Genomic DNA, 15,141 nt, shown 5'->3' with positions numbered 1-15,141 from the left:
ATTCAATAAGATAGTTCATCACTCTTTGTAAAGTGATTTCCTGACAGGTTAGCATGTAGAGGTTTTTTCACTCAAATTATTTAACGTATTAAACTGTCTAAACCACGCAAATATAATCAGGTTTCTGAAAGGCATGACACAAATGTTTACAAGAAATGAAGGTAAAATGACAACACTTTTTTAAGTTCCATGTACAGTATACATTTGAGAGTGAACCTTTTGTCAAATAATGTTAAATATTTAAATGTAGAGACACTGGTGGAAGATTGTTTATGTAAATTGGGGGCAGTGTGTGGGGAAATAGATGACGATGACATCCAGACAAGAAAGTTAAGTAGGTTGGGTGACTGTAATTTATTCCTTTATCAATAATGTATAAACATTGTATAGTACCTAAAGAATGTATTCATACAGTACACAGAACATTTCAGCTCTGTACACCACAGTAGTGATTTGTGGTCATTAAAGTCTTACTGTCTTAGACAATAAAATAAATGCACACATTGTATCAAAAGGATAATTATCAGAAGGTTAACTGATTTTTATTAATGTTTTTACTCTTTCTTTTTTTAAATCAATTTACAAAGTGTGAATGTAATTTACGTTACTTGGGGATAAATGAGTCACTTTTTATATGTTAATAAGACCCATCACATAGATACTGTCAAACCTCACTATGCTTTACATTAGACATTACCATCTAAACCTTTGATGAGCAAAACATGACATGATTGCAAGATATATTCATTGTACTGTCTAGCTATCTTTAAACAGTGAAGAAGTTTGATTTACAAGTAACCTGTATGAAATGGCATATATGCATATGTGAGACCTGAATAAACCTCAAAATAAATGTTGTAAAGGAGTGCATATGAATAGGACGCATGTAAGAGAGGAACAAAGTGAATAATAAAACTTATATCTGAATGCTAGAAAAATGAAATAGCAATTTCAAATTGTTTTAAGAACATAATTTTGAGATTGTCACAAGTTGATAATAATCTCTTCTAATAGAGTTAACTTGTCAGACTGCAATAGCCAGCTGAAAAGAAAAATAGTGCTAGATACTGTAGCTTTGAAGGAAAATAGAGAGCTGGGGGGGGGGGGGGAAGGTGTAGTGCATGGGTTACAAGGGGATGGAAGGGTGTACACTGTAATGCATGGTCTACAAGGTTATTATATACACAAAAGTTATTGTTTATGTGCAAGTTACAATGGAGACAGGTTTGGTTAAACAACTGCTCTGGAGTGTATTGAAGTCAATCAGAAAGTGATGCAAGTTTATCATCTAACATCCATACACAGTATGTGTTGCCATCAGTTCTTCACGTTGATTATAAGTCTATCCCCCTCACGATCAGAATTTCAGACCAGTAGTAGAAGATAAGCGGTGTAGCATGATTGATGTCATGCCAGTATCTAGCTGCACCCTCATGCTCATTGAAACATTCTGAAGGCAAGGCCCCATCCATCAAATCTTAATGCATTTTTGATCATAACATCCCTCACACATGTGCACAATGGGCACTATTTGCAAGGGCTCTAAATTTCTCGAGCTGTCATGCCAGTCAACACATAAAATATATGGAATATATGCGCTGCACATTCATGTGTAATGATTGATTTCTCGGGAGCGACACTTAAAACTCTCTACTAACTATAACATCTCCCTTAAAACAAATTGCAGAGGAAAATGATAATTACTCCTTTGGGTTCAAAGAACACAACAACTTACTTGAGAATACCTTGTTACAGAAATAACCCCTCAAAACTCAAGTTGTGATGATATCAATCAAACTGTTGGAAAATTCTTTAACTAGGGAGATTGTAGTACACATCCACACATTTAGTTTCCTTTTTAATGCTAGTCGGTTCCTTCAATCAAAAATTTAAACTTGAGAGTCTAAGAGAGTGATAGTAAAGAACTGGTAAGCCTACCTTCATTGCCAGTTTCATCAAACTGGGATGCATTATCATCAACCTCAAGGCCTGCTTCTTCAATTCTACCAGGCGATTGTTGCATCTCTCACACCATACTCCAACCTCTGAAATCCTGTTGCCAGAATTAAATTCTTCACTTCCAGGTCCATCTCCGTCCAGTTTCTGTCCTGGCAGAGGAAGCTGTGACCTTTGACCGGCATAATCCATATTTATTTACGTTCTTTAGACCAGTGATTCCAAAACATTTCTTTCTTCAACTACTGTGAACATGAAAAAGTATATAAGGAACCGTTAGCAGTACGAGATGGCAATCTTTCATGCACACTAAAAGGTACCAAAAAAAAAAAAAAACAGAAACAGAAACAAAAATAAAATAACCATAATCAATACAGCAATGCCATTCAATATATTTGGCAGGTAAGACAAATTCCAGACATTATAACACTCTTGTCTTGTCCATCCACCCTCCTTCCCTCTTTGGGAATTTTTTAAGATTTTCTTTGTTCCATCTTGAAACTTTCAAGAAAGTTGCCTAGAACCTTAGCAAAGGCCATGATTACCCACCATGCTTTTTACATGCCCTTTCTCTCTTTGTGAAAATAATTCAGATATTCATGTTTTCATCTTGAAAATATCAAGAAAGTTGCCCAGAAACTCAAGAAAAGGCTACTACCCATGCTAGGTTCTACTGCAGGGTTGCACAGCTACTTTGTGTTTTAACTTCCTACAGTCAGAACCTTCAGTTTAATTAAACAGTGTCTACAAAATATAGCTGCTTATCTCAACAAATATGAAAATCAATTTCAACAAGATTCCAGCAAATCCACATTTCTTTCATGCCTCTTCAAAAGTATTAAAAGCATTTCACACTTTTTGGTCCTAAAGAGAGCTATCCTGAACTTGATGGTATTGCTCTGCAAGCTGCCAATGGACAATTTATTGGAAACTCTATCTGCACATACAAATTGCCCATAGCAGGGCTGGAAGACAGATGTAATAGATACCCCTGGCAACCAGGTTTTTAATTGCAAACAGTGAAGAAATAAATTTCAACATATAAGAGATTTACAGGAGACAGTTTAAACAGGAAACTTCCCGTGCATGAAATAACCTGCCATTATTCAGACAACAGAAGCATTAAATATAAGTTAATATTAAGTCACAGGGTGTGACGTGATAGTGAAGTGATAAACAGCAACATTTTGTCGTATTAAAGGGGTTTTCTTTTAGACTGACTAATAACGATTTCTTTAACATAACAGACTTCTAAGCAAAGTCTACCATCTTCTTGAAGTTAAATATGATGTCATTTTTCTTTTCATTGAACAATTTTTCCTCAAAGCTGAACAAACAATAGCTCCATTTACAAAATAATATGGTTTATAGGGCCAATAAATCATGTCAAAGGAACGGTCAGAAACAATACATTAAATTTGTTGGGCACAAAACAATCTTCACAGGACTAAATCATTTATAACTCTCTCATTAGAAACAGTCAAATGATTCGCAGTTGCATTGAGGGAGAATTCAAGTGTCTGTAACATATACATGATTTGGTCAGAATATTGAAAAGTTATGCAAATGCCAAAAAGCAGCTTAAAATAAAGAACTAAACAAAGAAACTAGCATTTAAAGTTTAACGTTCAAAGTTCAACAACAAAAAAATCTTATGGCCCTGTGTTGTCACTATAATTCTTGTTGAAGTATTCAGTCTTGCGAAGAATGAAACACTAGAGACAGGAAAGGATTTCTATTTGAGAGAAATGCATTTCTGGCCCAAGGTTTAATTATTCTGATTGGGTCAGTGTCTCCATTTGACTGGCACTAAATATAGTGTTAGTTTGTGTGTTGTAACTTCAAGATAGGGTAACTACCACAACAAACTATTACACATGCTTTTTAATTGCATAGTATTCTGTGTTTACTACTCCGTAAGTCTTTGTATGAAAGAAAATGCTATAATATATCAAGTATAACAAATTGCTAAATGTTGGCCTATTCTCTAGTGTATAAAGATAGAAATAATGTCACAATACATATTCTATTATTATAAAAATGAACAGATAAATATAAATCAGGTTCTACCTCAATGGTTAATGCAACCCAGAAATATTGTCCAACATCTTACTGACACTGACATTGCTTTAATGCTACTGTAATAGGTCTACACTCTAGCTCTCTTCAAGCTTCTACACTATGCTTTAACAACAACATTGTCAGAATAATATATGACTTTACATCTTGCTACACAGGCATAAATTACCAGACTAATGTACATTCAAATGCAAACAGCACATCCTGTGCAAATGACTCAGCAGTAGTGTCATTTAACTTGTACAATATGAAACAGTATTTCTTTATTCAAACATATACATACTCTGTGAGGCATACAGTACATAATGTAAAAGAAATTCAAAATTGACACATTATTTCAGCAATATTGCTACAAGGAAAATGTAAAATACCATGACAAGAAATAGTTAATGGTGCTTATAAGTGCTTTGTCACAATTTTTGATGCAACATTTTGAAGAATAACTCATAATAAAGGTTGCTATGAGAAACGTAATATTGAGAAAATAGATCTGCCTTTGGCTGTCACGTAGACAGATATGAGATTTAAACATTTAAATTGTCTAAGAAGGCTGACAACCCAGGACGTAATGATCTTCTCATTTTTTGTGTTGGTGCAAGTGACTGCAGACTCGCTTCCAGCTCTTTATTTCTAATGTTCTTCAACCGCCTCAGAGACTTTCAATCAGTCAAAAGGAGTCATTGTTCAGATGTCTCAATAGAATCTCTCACAACAACACACAAACCAACACAACTTATTCTTCGGCTATAACATTGCTTCAAGCAAATCCTGTTTTTCAGTGGACACAGGTGATTATCCTGTAACTGCAATAAAGATCTGGGAATGCTCCAGAGTGTGAAAAGGTAATCAGAAACACCAAAGCATCTTGTTAACCACCAAAAGATGTTTGTTCCAATGAAGATCAACAACAAAAAGACGAAGATACCCAATGACCTCCCTCAGACCAGTTTAGAGGAGTCAGTCTGGGGAGGAGGAGGATTGCCAATTGTCCATAACTGATTGTATCAGAAGCACAACACAGAGGATTAACGCAAGGCTTTCTGTATTAACGCGAGGCTTTCTGTAAAAGGTTGTTTGTTTTGAACAGGTGCTACTCTCTTCAAATTGTTAATGACTGATACTGCACTTCTCTTTTCTTTGTAACCTTTTCCCATCTTTCTCTCCTTTTCTTTCAATAAGATTTTCAAAACTAGACTCTAGTCTGTCTGTACAGTATGTATGTCCTCGTCCAGCACAGTAATTTGATCTTCTTTTCATCTTGGAATGTGTCAATTTGAGCAGCAAGAACATCCAACAAGATTATTTCATGATATGTAAAATCAAGACATACAAACACCATTCATCCTGAACTTCATGAATTGGAAATTAAAAAACATGGCCTACTGTGAAGTGAATATATTCAAATCATGAAAAGGGAACTTAACACACTGAATGTGAATTATGAAAAGTATCTCTACTGTATATAATGTCAGTCATACTGTAGTTCATAACTTTGTCAAGACTAAAACGTTATGACAAAGAATGCTTATACATGTAGATTGGAACAAAATCGTTCAGTATCACTAAACAATGCATTGTTGAACAAAAGCATTTAATTACTGTGACTTGGCTTCAAGAGCAGTTTAAATATATCCTAGCATATAAACCCCAAATCTGAATTCAAGCACTATGTCACAGATATAGATTCTGCAATTCACATTTTGAATCAATCCAGCCTGATCCAGCAAAGAACTGTCAAAACCTATTAAATATTTCTAAGAGTAGACAGAATCTCAAAGCTAGTGCAAGTCATATATATGGCAATTATGTGACTTCTTGCAAGCTCAAGAAATTCCTGTTCTTGAGTGCACAGACATAGCACCACTTTTTATGTAAGGAATCTTACACATTTGATAACAATTACTTTATAACGAACAGATTAAAACATATCGGAAGACGAGAGTGTAGACCTGAAGCTATTGCCAGGTGTTCACACTAAGCTGGAGTAGTGTTAATCTAATCACTGGTGCAGCAAATGCTTCACTTACCGCAAACTTCTCAGACTGTTGGTGATGGTCTAAGCAACACCATGCACCAGGCAGCAACTAAAGCATTGACAAATCAGTCTTAATAGTTGTCGTTGAGCTTGCATTTGAAAAAAATTCAAATCGAAGATTTATATTTAACGATGTATAAATATACCTATATATCACACAACAAAGTTAAAAGCTACGCAGCACAGGACCAATCTAGAACAAAAGACCTGGTTGGATATCATCCAATCTATACAATATACCAACCCTGGAATGCGATAGCTCAACAGAGACATATGTGACTGAATAAGACGCATGCTGTGACTGAAGAGTAGCTGCACTTTTTTATAACTGAGTCATGACAGAAATTCTTACCAAGTTCTTGCCTTGGTTGGTTTATAATTTTAAAATACCACCTACCCTTGATTATTTTAGAAATAAAACTATGAAGCCTTTGTATTAAACAGCAGGTCGTAAACACTGGAGGGATAAACACAGACAGTGTGATGATTATTCACCATTTAATGTTCAACTGTTTGTTAATATCACTTGATACTGACCTCAAACAGAATTGTGTTTGACATCTAATTTATTTCAAACTACATAAAATTCCATTTTAATCAGGCTTGATTGATTGCTTTTCATTATAGCATTCTAAGAGCTGTTAAGGGTGAGAGGAGAGCACAGAGAGGATGAAGGAAAGGTGGTAGGTGCTAAAACTTTCACTCTGATACATGCTCGATGGTGTCAACTGAAGTGTCTCAGTATGATGACACAGGTTTCTGTCTTTCTGATGTGTACATAAATAGTATAGTATCCAATACCACCAGGGGCATTGATCAAGGGATGGCAAACTTACAGTATTATCCATGCATGCCAATATGCACTTGTTAAGAAGTGTATATTCACCACAGCAGACCAGATTGCCAGACCCAAACAGAAATCACCAGATCTGGTGAGAATTCACCCAGAGTGTTAACCATGACCAAGGCACCTTTCATCGGTGTGCATGACTTTTGAACAAGTTGTTTGAAACTCTTTATTTTTTGTTATTAGAGGGTTTCATATTTCAGGATTATAATAACATGTACTGCTTAAGATAATTTGAAAACTTCAAATAATTGAGACTATTCGGCCTAATTATTGAAACTACTCAGATTTTTCAAATTATAACATATTGTTTTGTGTTTGCATCCACTAGCAATTGTTGTGGGAGTGGGAGGGGCAGCATCATACTCCCCCCCCTCCATATGTATCTGTTGGAGGGGCCACTGACCCCTCTGCCTGTTAGGATCAATGCCCCCAAGCTACCATTGCAATTTTGTGGAGATGGCACATGTTTAACATGCAATATGCCTATATTGTACCAAAGACAAATGGGTATCAACTTTTCACATTAATCACTCAACTGTCTCAATTAATGTATAACACAAAAAGACACAGAAAACAAGATGGATAATTACAGAAATAGACCATCTGCACTTTGAGACAACTCTCATCTGAATTTCTTGGCCTCTGCCATAACATTTAACAAATAACACTTAACAATTCATTGTCCAACCAAGCTCTGTGAACTTGACAAATTTCACTTTGTAGGGAAGACTTAGAACAGCTGATCTGTACCATCTTAACCATTTTGCATTATCAACTAACCAAGGATCAACTGCCTGTAAGTTTAACTGCACTTTAATGACCAAATGTAAACATTCATGTACACTAGGTAAACCATGTAAGTTGTTTGTCAAATAAAGAAAATACCCTGTGTGGTTTTTTTCTGTGAACACCATACTGCTGGTTTGGCCTGTATCTGTTGATTTACTAACTAAATGAAGGGGTGAATGGGTCAACTTGTCTCTGGGAGTTGTTGGTTTTAGGTCAGTTACTATGTGAGGAATATTTGGGAAATGACTTTGTTTAATTTCTTATGGGGGTGGTCTAATCCTATGAGTCAATGAAAATAACTCATTGCTCAGCTGTATACATGAAGCTGCATCTTGTAGCACTCTGTTAATCCCTTTTATAAAGATTGCACAGCACAACAGAATAAGTCAATAACTGGAAATGGCAGAGGAACTGCTGGCCAAGCAAAATCAACAACAGGAGATGGCAAAAATGGTCTAGTACACCAAACCACAACAATGAGGCATGCATGAAGCAGAAGCTGCTTAACTTTGTGAACTGTTCCTGAACTTCATGGCCAATTGATATAGCCAACCAGCATCACTTTGCATTTAAACCTAGCAGGTAAACTCAACAACAAAAGACAGTGGGTTAAACCAATCCATCAACTAGATGCATGCATGCCATCACTTCTGTTGAAAGGCACAGGGTGATAAGTTGCCTTCTGTGATCATTTTTCAATGCATCAGGACTTCAATGTTATTATAGAAAATAATTCCACTTTTGACTATCAGCTGGATTCCATTATCAATTCTGGTAGTTTTTGCCTATACATTGCAGAATTGGGAATGTCAATTTCCACTGGGTTGATCATGGGTTATATAACACAACAAAGTTTCATGTTTGTTTATGCTGTTGTGTTGGGTTTTTGTCCTGACAGTTCCTCTCAATGTTATCTCTACTTAATTCTGTTTTGACACAGCTTTTTTGATTTGTGTAAATTTTCTTCCAAACAATAAAGAAAATTTGAAGTTTTTTCTGTGCCCAATACCGCAGCCAAAAATGTTTAGAATGCAAAAAAAAAAGCTACTTCAAAATGTGCTGTTGCTTTGATCAATAAATTCTAGAACGGTGAATTCCTTCATGAACAACTTCTATCTGATTAACAGTAATACTCTTTAGTTTTGGTGAAAGTATTGACCAAATATTGCTAATGCTGCTTCAGCTGTGCGAAGAATTATATGTTGACAATGTACATATTACAAAATCTGGGTACTGACCACTCCCTATCTATTGCAGAATGTCCTTAACACATGCCAGTTATCGATATTATATAAGGTTAGCAGTGACAGGTGGCCCTTTTGCCTAACATGGAATAACATGAAACTGTCTTTCTCAAGATCTGCAGCTGTGTTTCAATTAAATCTACAAGTTCACAGCGTTCTACAACCGTTAAGATTCATTCAGATTCAACTTGCCACGATTTTCGAAACTTAATTTATGGTTGGACAATTTGCATTTGAACAAACTTTGTCTTGAATGGATACAATAGAGGATCAGGCCTACATCCATTGGGCTATTTTTCCTCTTTGAAAATACAGAGCAACTGCAATACAGCAGGCCTATTATTAATAATACTGACAATTTGACATAGATTATTTTCAAAATAAACACATATTTGTACTTTTAAGTACATGATTATTTGGTATGATCTTGCTCAAGTTATATACTGTAGGTCAACTGAGTCAGCTTCCTGTAGTTACTATTGGCTGAGACATGCATGAGCCAAGCAAAGGTAAGTAGGGGGCCAGGATATAACTAGAGGGGTATTTTACTATTTCAAGAAGGGTTGCAAACAGTAGAACTGTACCACATTGAAGGCAATGCAACAGTGAGTCACTGCCATGAGCCTTGTTGCTGAGTCTTACAGTGTGTTACTGCAATGGGCCTTCAATACTTAATACATAAAGGTATTGCCTAGGAATAGACAAAAGATGACCTATATCAACGATACACATAGATCAGAGTAGATGACAAAACTTTTTTTTGCATAATTGCCATCACAATCTAGTTGAGATGAGATACTCTGACGGGTGACAGTAAGTAAGGATTACTCCGAGATGCATTCAATTTCAGCATTTTACCTTTTAAAAGTGCAATGAAGTTGTATCATTCAAACTCTACGCTCACATTATACCATCACCAGTAACTTATCCGGTATTGCATAGCAAACAATACATGCTATGCAAAATGGGCAAATTGCCATGTATACAAGTGCAAAGATGTACAAGGACTTTTTGCATACATTTGTAGGTACAGTACCATAATATTTTAAATGAAAAAGTACAGAGCCTTCACAACTGCTACATAAAATTTGAACACTAAACCATTCCCAGCTCTAAGTGAGAATAACAACGATGTTTTCTAAAATCTAAATGTTCATTTAAATCTGTTAACACTAGCACTTCTTGTTGTAACCAGATATTGAACATCTCTTCCTTTCCAGTTCAATTTTCTGACAACTAAAAACACCTAGATATATATGCCTGTCACATTCATTAATGATTCTGATAGTGGAGATCATCTATTACTTGAGACAGACACACCAACAAAAAAAAGGAACTATGTCAAAATGCCAAGTAAGGACTATCAAAGTAAACCACAATATCAGTTTGTGACATCATTAATATCATTTTACTGCAATATATAGAAAGAACAAACCAAGAATTGATAGAGAGATGAAAGCATTTGGTTCGATGACTAATAGTGATAGCAACATTATTAACTGTTCCCCTGTCTTGTTGACCTTCATTCTTTACAATAAGCGAGGAAAAATTCAATCCCTCAATGCTTTCATTAAACAACTCCGAAGTAACCATCATTTTTCATTCCTGACAACTTTACAATCTCTTAAATACATCAGCGATCGCAGAGTATAGTTGATGTCTTAGAAGTGCCCCCCGGCAAACTTCATGAGACAGTTTTCTCATAAAGTGCAGGTAAACTCTGCCGTCATTTTACTACGGCAAGTCATATTACATCAAATACATATATGTAGAACAGAAAACAGACACCCTCTTGTCTTATTAGAGCACCAGAGACAAATGAGAAGCATTTGCAAATGGGTTTATCTCACAACAGAGAGGTAGAAAGGAAATCAGGATCTTCTCTGAATTATAATTTTCACTGGAGTTCTGGAAGACCAACCGTCCTGTTTTCTTGTTTTTATCTTGGAAGATAAGAGAGCTTAAGTATGTATAGAGAAGACTTGTGAATCATGCAGCTAGATTTTACAAAGGTGTACAAATGAGTGGACATGGGGTTCATACGCTTGACAATCTGAATTAAATGGATAAGTTGAGAAGAGATAGAAATTTTCTTATTGCAAATGTCATCATAATGTATGAATATTTGGATAGCACATAAATATTCCTTCAAATTCCTCTGTTTATAATTTAACATACACTTCTAGCTAAACTTAAGTGTGATATCATGTGTGCGTGTGTGCATGAACATATTTCATTATGATCACAGCAAAACAAAAGTAGATACACCTGAGTGGCAGATTCACATAGCCACATGCATTGCAAAATTCATGACAGTGAACACAATTCAGTAATAATCACACACTCTATATTAGACAAAGCAATTGTAACCAGCTGGGTAGGTACAGAAAAAGGCAAACCAACAAGACTAGCATTTCAAAATAATCCCACTCTCCCATATTGAATTTATGCTACAAGAAGACATCAAGGCCAACCGGGGTGAGTTTCCAAACTAGATCCTCCTTGGGGCAATGAGAATCACTTTTAACTTTAATAGCTCAAGTCAAATGTAATTGTGTAAATTGATGTATGGCTATGTACAAATGTACACTACTTCTCTGTGAGTTAAATATGCTTCAGTTATACAATAGTTAGTATGCCATTCCGGCAGGGATGAATGCATATTATATCTCTGTTACTTGCACTTGACTGAACGTGTCTATGAAATGCAGAAGGCATCAAATCAACTCTGCATAATCTAGTGTGAAAGGCATGATGCATTCTAGGTCTTTGATCATATGTGTGCATGCTATATTGCATAAACTTCATATTTGATTGGAATCATACAGTTCACTTCAAATGATTCATTCCTGAATTGCTTTGATGTTCTTTTTTTTATTTCTGTCACTGTGAGAGAATATATATATATACATTTGCAACAATTAGCCAGTACATTCTTTGGATCAGAATATCAGTTAAATGTGTCTACAATTTTACATGTATAGTTTCCATTTTGGGTTCTTTCTTAATGTTTTTTTTTCTTCAAATCATGTGTACACAAAGGATACTCCTTGGTTTCATTTTCAAAGAGTAACTTCTAAGAAGGATATAAATGCTACCATGCACGTAAAAGTTACAATTGTTTGATACCAACTTGTGTCAACAGTTAAGTTACTATACTACTCGAGAAGTAATAAGCCAATTATATTGACTTATTGAACTTAATCACTGAAATGTTAAAATAACTGGTTTGATACAGCTACAGTGAGTGTGAAGTGAAAGCATGTACACAGTTATACAAAGCAGAGAGACCTTTAAGGTGTCTCAATAAAAGTATTACCTTCTAGTAATGTTTCTCAATGAAACCTTCAGAGTTTGCATTTTGAAATGTTCTACCTCCATTATCATTATTTTGTTATCAATGAGGCTTTGCTCAGTGGGAATTTTCCAAGACATTTTGACCATTTCATCACTTTGGAAGGTCATAGTATCCTGGGCTTTCAAATTAAACCCATTCCCAAATGTGTTTATTGTAAGTGGAAACAAAGATACAATTACCCATTTTGAATAGGTGATGGTGGTAGCAGGGGTGGGGGGTGGTTTGGGGTTACATTATCAAGCTTACTTTTTATATTATGAATTAGATTTATGTTAAAACTATTTACCAAAAAGGTTGTAAGTTGCAAAATAAATGTACGTTTTGAGATTACTGAACATTTTGGTACGTGCTATGGCATATAAAAAAGTAGTAAATGGTTTAGTCCTTTACATCAGTGAGTCTCAACCAACAATAGCCCAAGCAAATCACATAAACAGAATACTGAAAGTTAAGCTGTTAAGGTTACCTTTCTGAGTTCAAAACTGCACACATTCTGAGCATTGCAATTTATTATTGTTAGCAGATATGGGTTGTAGCAATGAGAGATTTAAAAAGTTGATTAATTTTCTTTCCTTTTTTAATGCACATTTTAACAATGGTGTTAGAGAATTCTCATTCTAGGCCTAGCCTATACATGCATGTTCAGTGCAGTTTTTAAACCTATTAGCTTAAAGTAAAACTGCCAAATTACAGTAGCTTTTACTAATTGGCCAAGGAAATGGATTTGCCAATGTTCATTATGCCTACATCACATGTACATTCTGGCCAATTTGGGCATCAATACTGTGGTAAATCCGGTCACCGAACATTGTCAATTATGTACTAGCCTAACAATAGTCCTACCATTTTAGGCTGTAGCTAGGGAAATACTAAGGCTGGCCTAGTAATAGTACACTTTGCTTTGACTCTGCGATCTTCTTGACTTTTCTTTCTATGTGGTATAGGTTGAGGGCACCTGTGTTTCTGCTCATCTTATGTTTGATTTTAATATGAGTTAATCCTCCGAAGGAAACAAATTGCTCACTATACCTGGGCCAAAGTCTAACATTAACAAGTAAGAGTTGGGACCTAACGTTGAATCTAACGAGCAACCATAGTATAGTAAGTTAACCTAATGTCTCAAGCCATTTTGAGTAGGCCATGTGTTTATTTGGTGGACTTTTCGAACTCTATCTAACGTTAGTCGTAAGGTCACTTAACTTTGTAAAGACCAACCAGCAGATCAGTAAGTAGAATCAGCTTTTAAATTATTTAGTACTTATTCCTAAAGACGTCCTACGGAGTACTGGACTCTAGCCTGTACATAAAGCCTGGACCCTAAAGTTGAGCACACGCTCTTGTATTTGTAACTAAGTTGAAGTAACGCGAAGTTTTGGAACAAGAATGTTGGTAACATTCTAGAACATAAGAAACGACTCAAATAAACGTAAACGAAGCAACATTGTTTACCTTTTGATTCGAATTTACCTACTACGCAAATCCAAACTTCGATTAAAAATCCTTTGAATGAAAACCAGAAACACTTGAAAGTAAACTCGAGACTATCCCAAAAGTAACGTGCACAGTACGTGAATCTCCGTACGTGCGAACTGAACGACAATTGTGATTAAATTGCGACTACAGGCATGTATGTACAACACAGTGCAGACTGTGCGCCAGCTATGTACAGGCTTGTGATGAAACCGCACTGTCGTCTGCTCTCATTTGTCCTTACACAGAACTATCTGCCAATCACAGGACAAGTCGACCACGAGAGAACAAAACTGTTACGAAGGGCATTCGACCACACGGCTATGCCTGGAAGGCAATGCAATATGGTATGGACAACCACACAAGGTTCTGTTGTCATCGGTTTGTTGGCAGACAGGATTTAGCTTTCTCTCGCAATCGGAGGGTAAAAAGTGTATTCATTGCAGAACGATCGGTTTTGCCAAGAAACGTGTCGCTACTAAACCAATAGATTGCTTTAATAAAAAAAATCCATGGCATAAACTCTGGCGAAGTTGAACGCTTTACTGCAAAATGGTAGATAGGCCATTTAGTTTACGTACGGTTGGTAAGCAAGTAACGTACTTGTGAACCTTTTGGTAACTAGTATCCACTGACGCAGCGTGAAACACTGCTTGCTACCCGATTGATCAAGGAGGCGCTTCCTTGACAGCTCCATGGGTAGGAAGCTTCCCTATTGCATAACGGTATATATCAACTGTTGAGGTACATGTTTAAAACGAGATTCGAGTAGACTAAAAGCAAAATATTGTGGGTGAATGGGAGTGATACCTGTAACAGTTTTGCATTCACCACAAGGGAAGCCCTCTTAAGTTGATTAGGATGATAGACAGGTGTTCCATTTATATAATGTAATGAGACAATTATATGGTAAACACTGCGAGAAAGGTCAATATCACACACGAATGCTTACTTCCCTGGGTTCTATGAAAATAAATATTGACTGAGATCGAGAGTTTGCCCTCATACCTCTCCCCTCCCCCCCCCTTATGTGAAACGATATTTTCCGCACCACGGTCAGATCATCCCTCCCCCCCACCATGTGAAACGATATTTTCCGCACCCGGTCAGATCATTTTATACCTTCTGAGTCTCCATTATTGCTCCATGCATAACATACTATTTGTATGCAATTTATAACAGTTTTAGTTGCTGAAGTACCGGCTGGAACTGATACTAAATGATTGATGTCATTGAGATGGAGGTAGAGGACATATATTGCAACTCTTGAGGCGTCACGAAACATTTCATCCAATCCCCCCCCCCCCCCTTTCAGCAGTAGCAGAGCAGTAATATTCCTTTCATCAAGGATAAACCCAAG

At 36.1% G+C, this 15,141-nt stretch overlaps 1 protein-coding gene across 6 annotated transcripts in view; it reads right to left on the bottom strand.

Annotated features, from left to right (window-relative positions):
- Positions 1-15,141, bottom strand: part of LOC139970463 (uncharacterized) — a 168,319-nt gene that overhangs the window by 121,906 nt on the left and 31,272 nt on the right. For 3 of the 6 annotated variants that reach the window (XR_011794153.1, XM_071976198.1, XM_071976195.1), the window contains exons 1-2: positions 13,761-13,940; positions 1,939-2,201 (exon numbers count right to left, since the gene is read on the bottom strand). Coding sequence is in view for 5 of the 6 variants with exons in the window: in XM_071976198.1 (XP_071832299.1) it covers positions 1,939-2,148 (210 nt within the window). In the remaining variant the exon portion in view is untranslated. Of the gene's footprint in view, positions 1-1,938; positions 2,202-13,760; positions 13,941-15,141 lie in introns of those variants that run through there. The other 3 variants (XM_071976197.1, XM_071976199.1, XM_071976196.1) reach the window with 3 other exon arrangements.

The sequence above is a fragment of the Apostichopus japonicus genome, chromosome 8 (genome assembly GCF_037975245.1).
Source record: "Apostichopus japonicus isolate 1M-3 chromosome 8, ASM3797524v1, whole genome shotgun sequence".
Taxonomy (NCBI): Eukaryota; Metazoa; Echinodermata; class Holothuroidea; order Aspidochirotida; family Stichopodidae; genus Apostichopus; species Apostichopus japonicus.
Note: the sequence above shows the minus strand (reverse complement) of the source record. Positions and strands in the feature narration are given on the sequence as shown.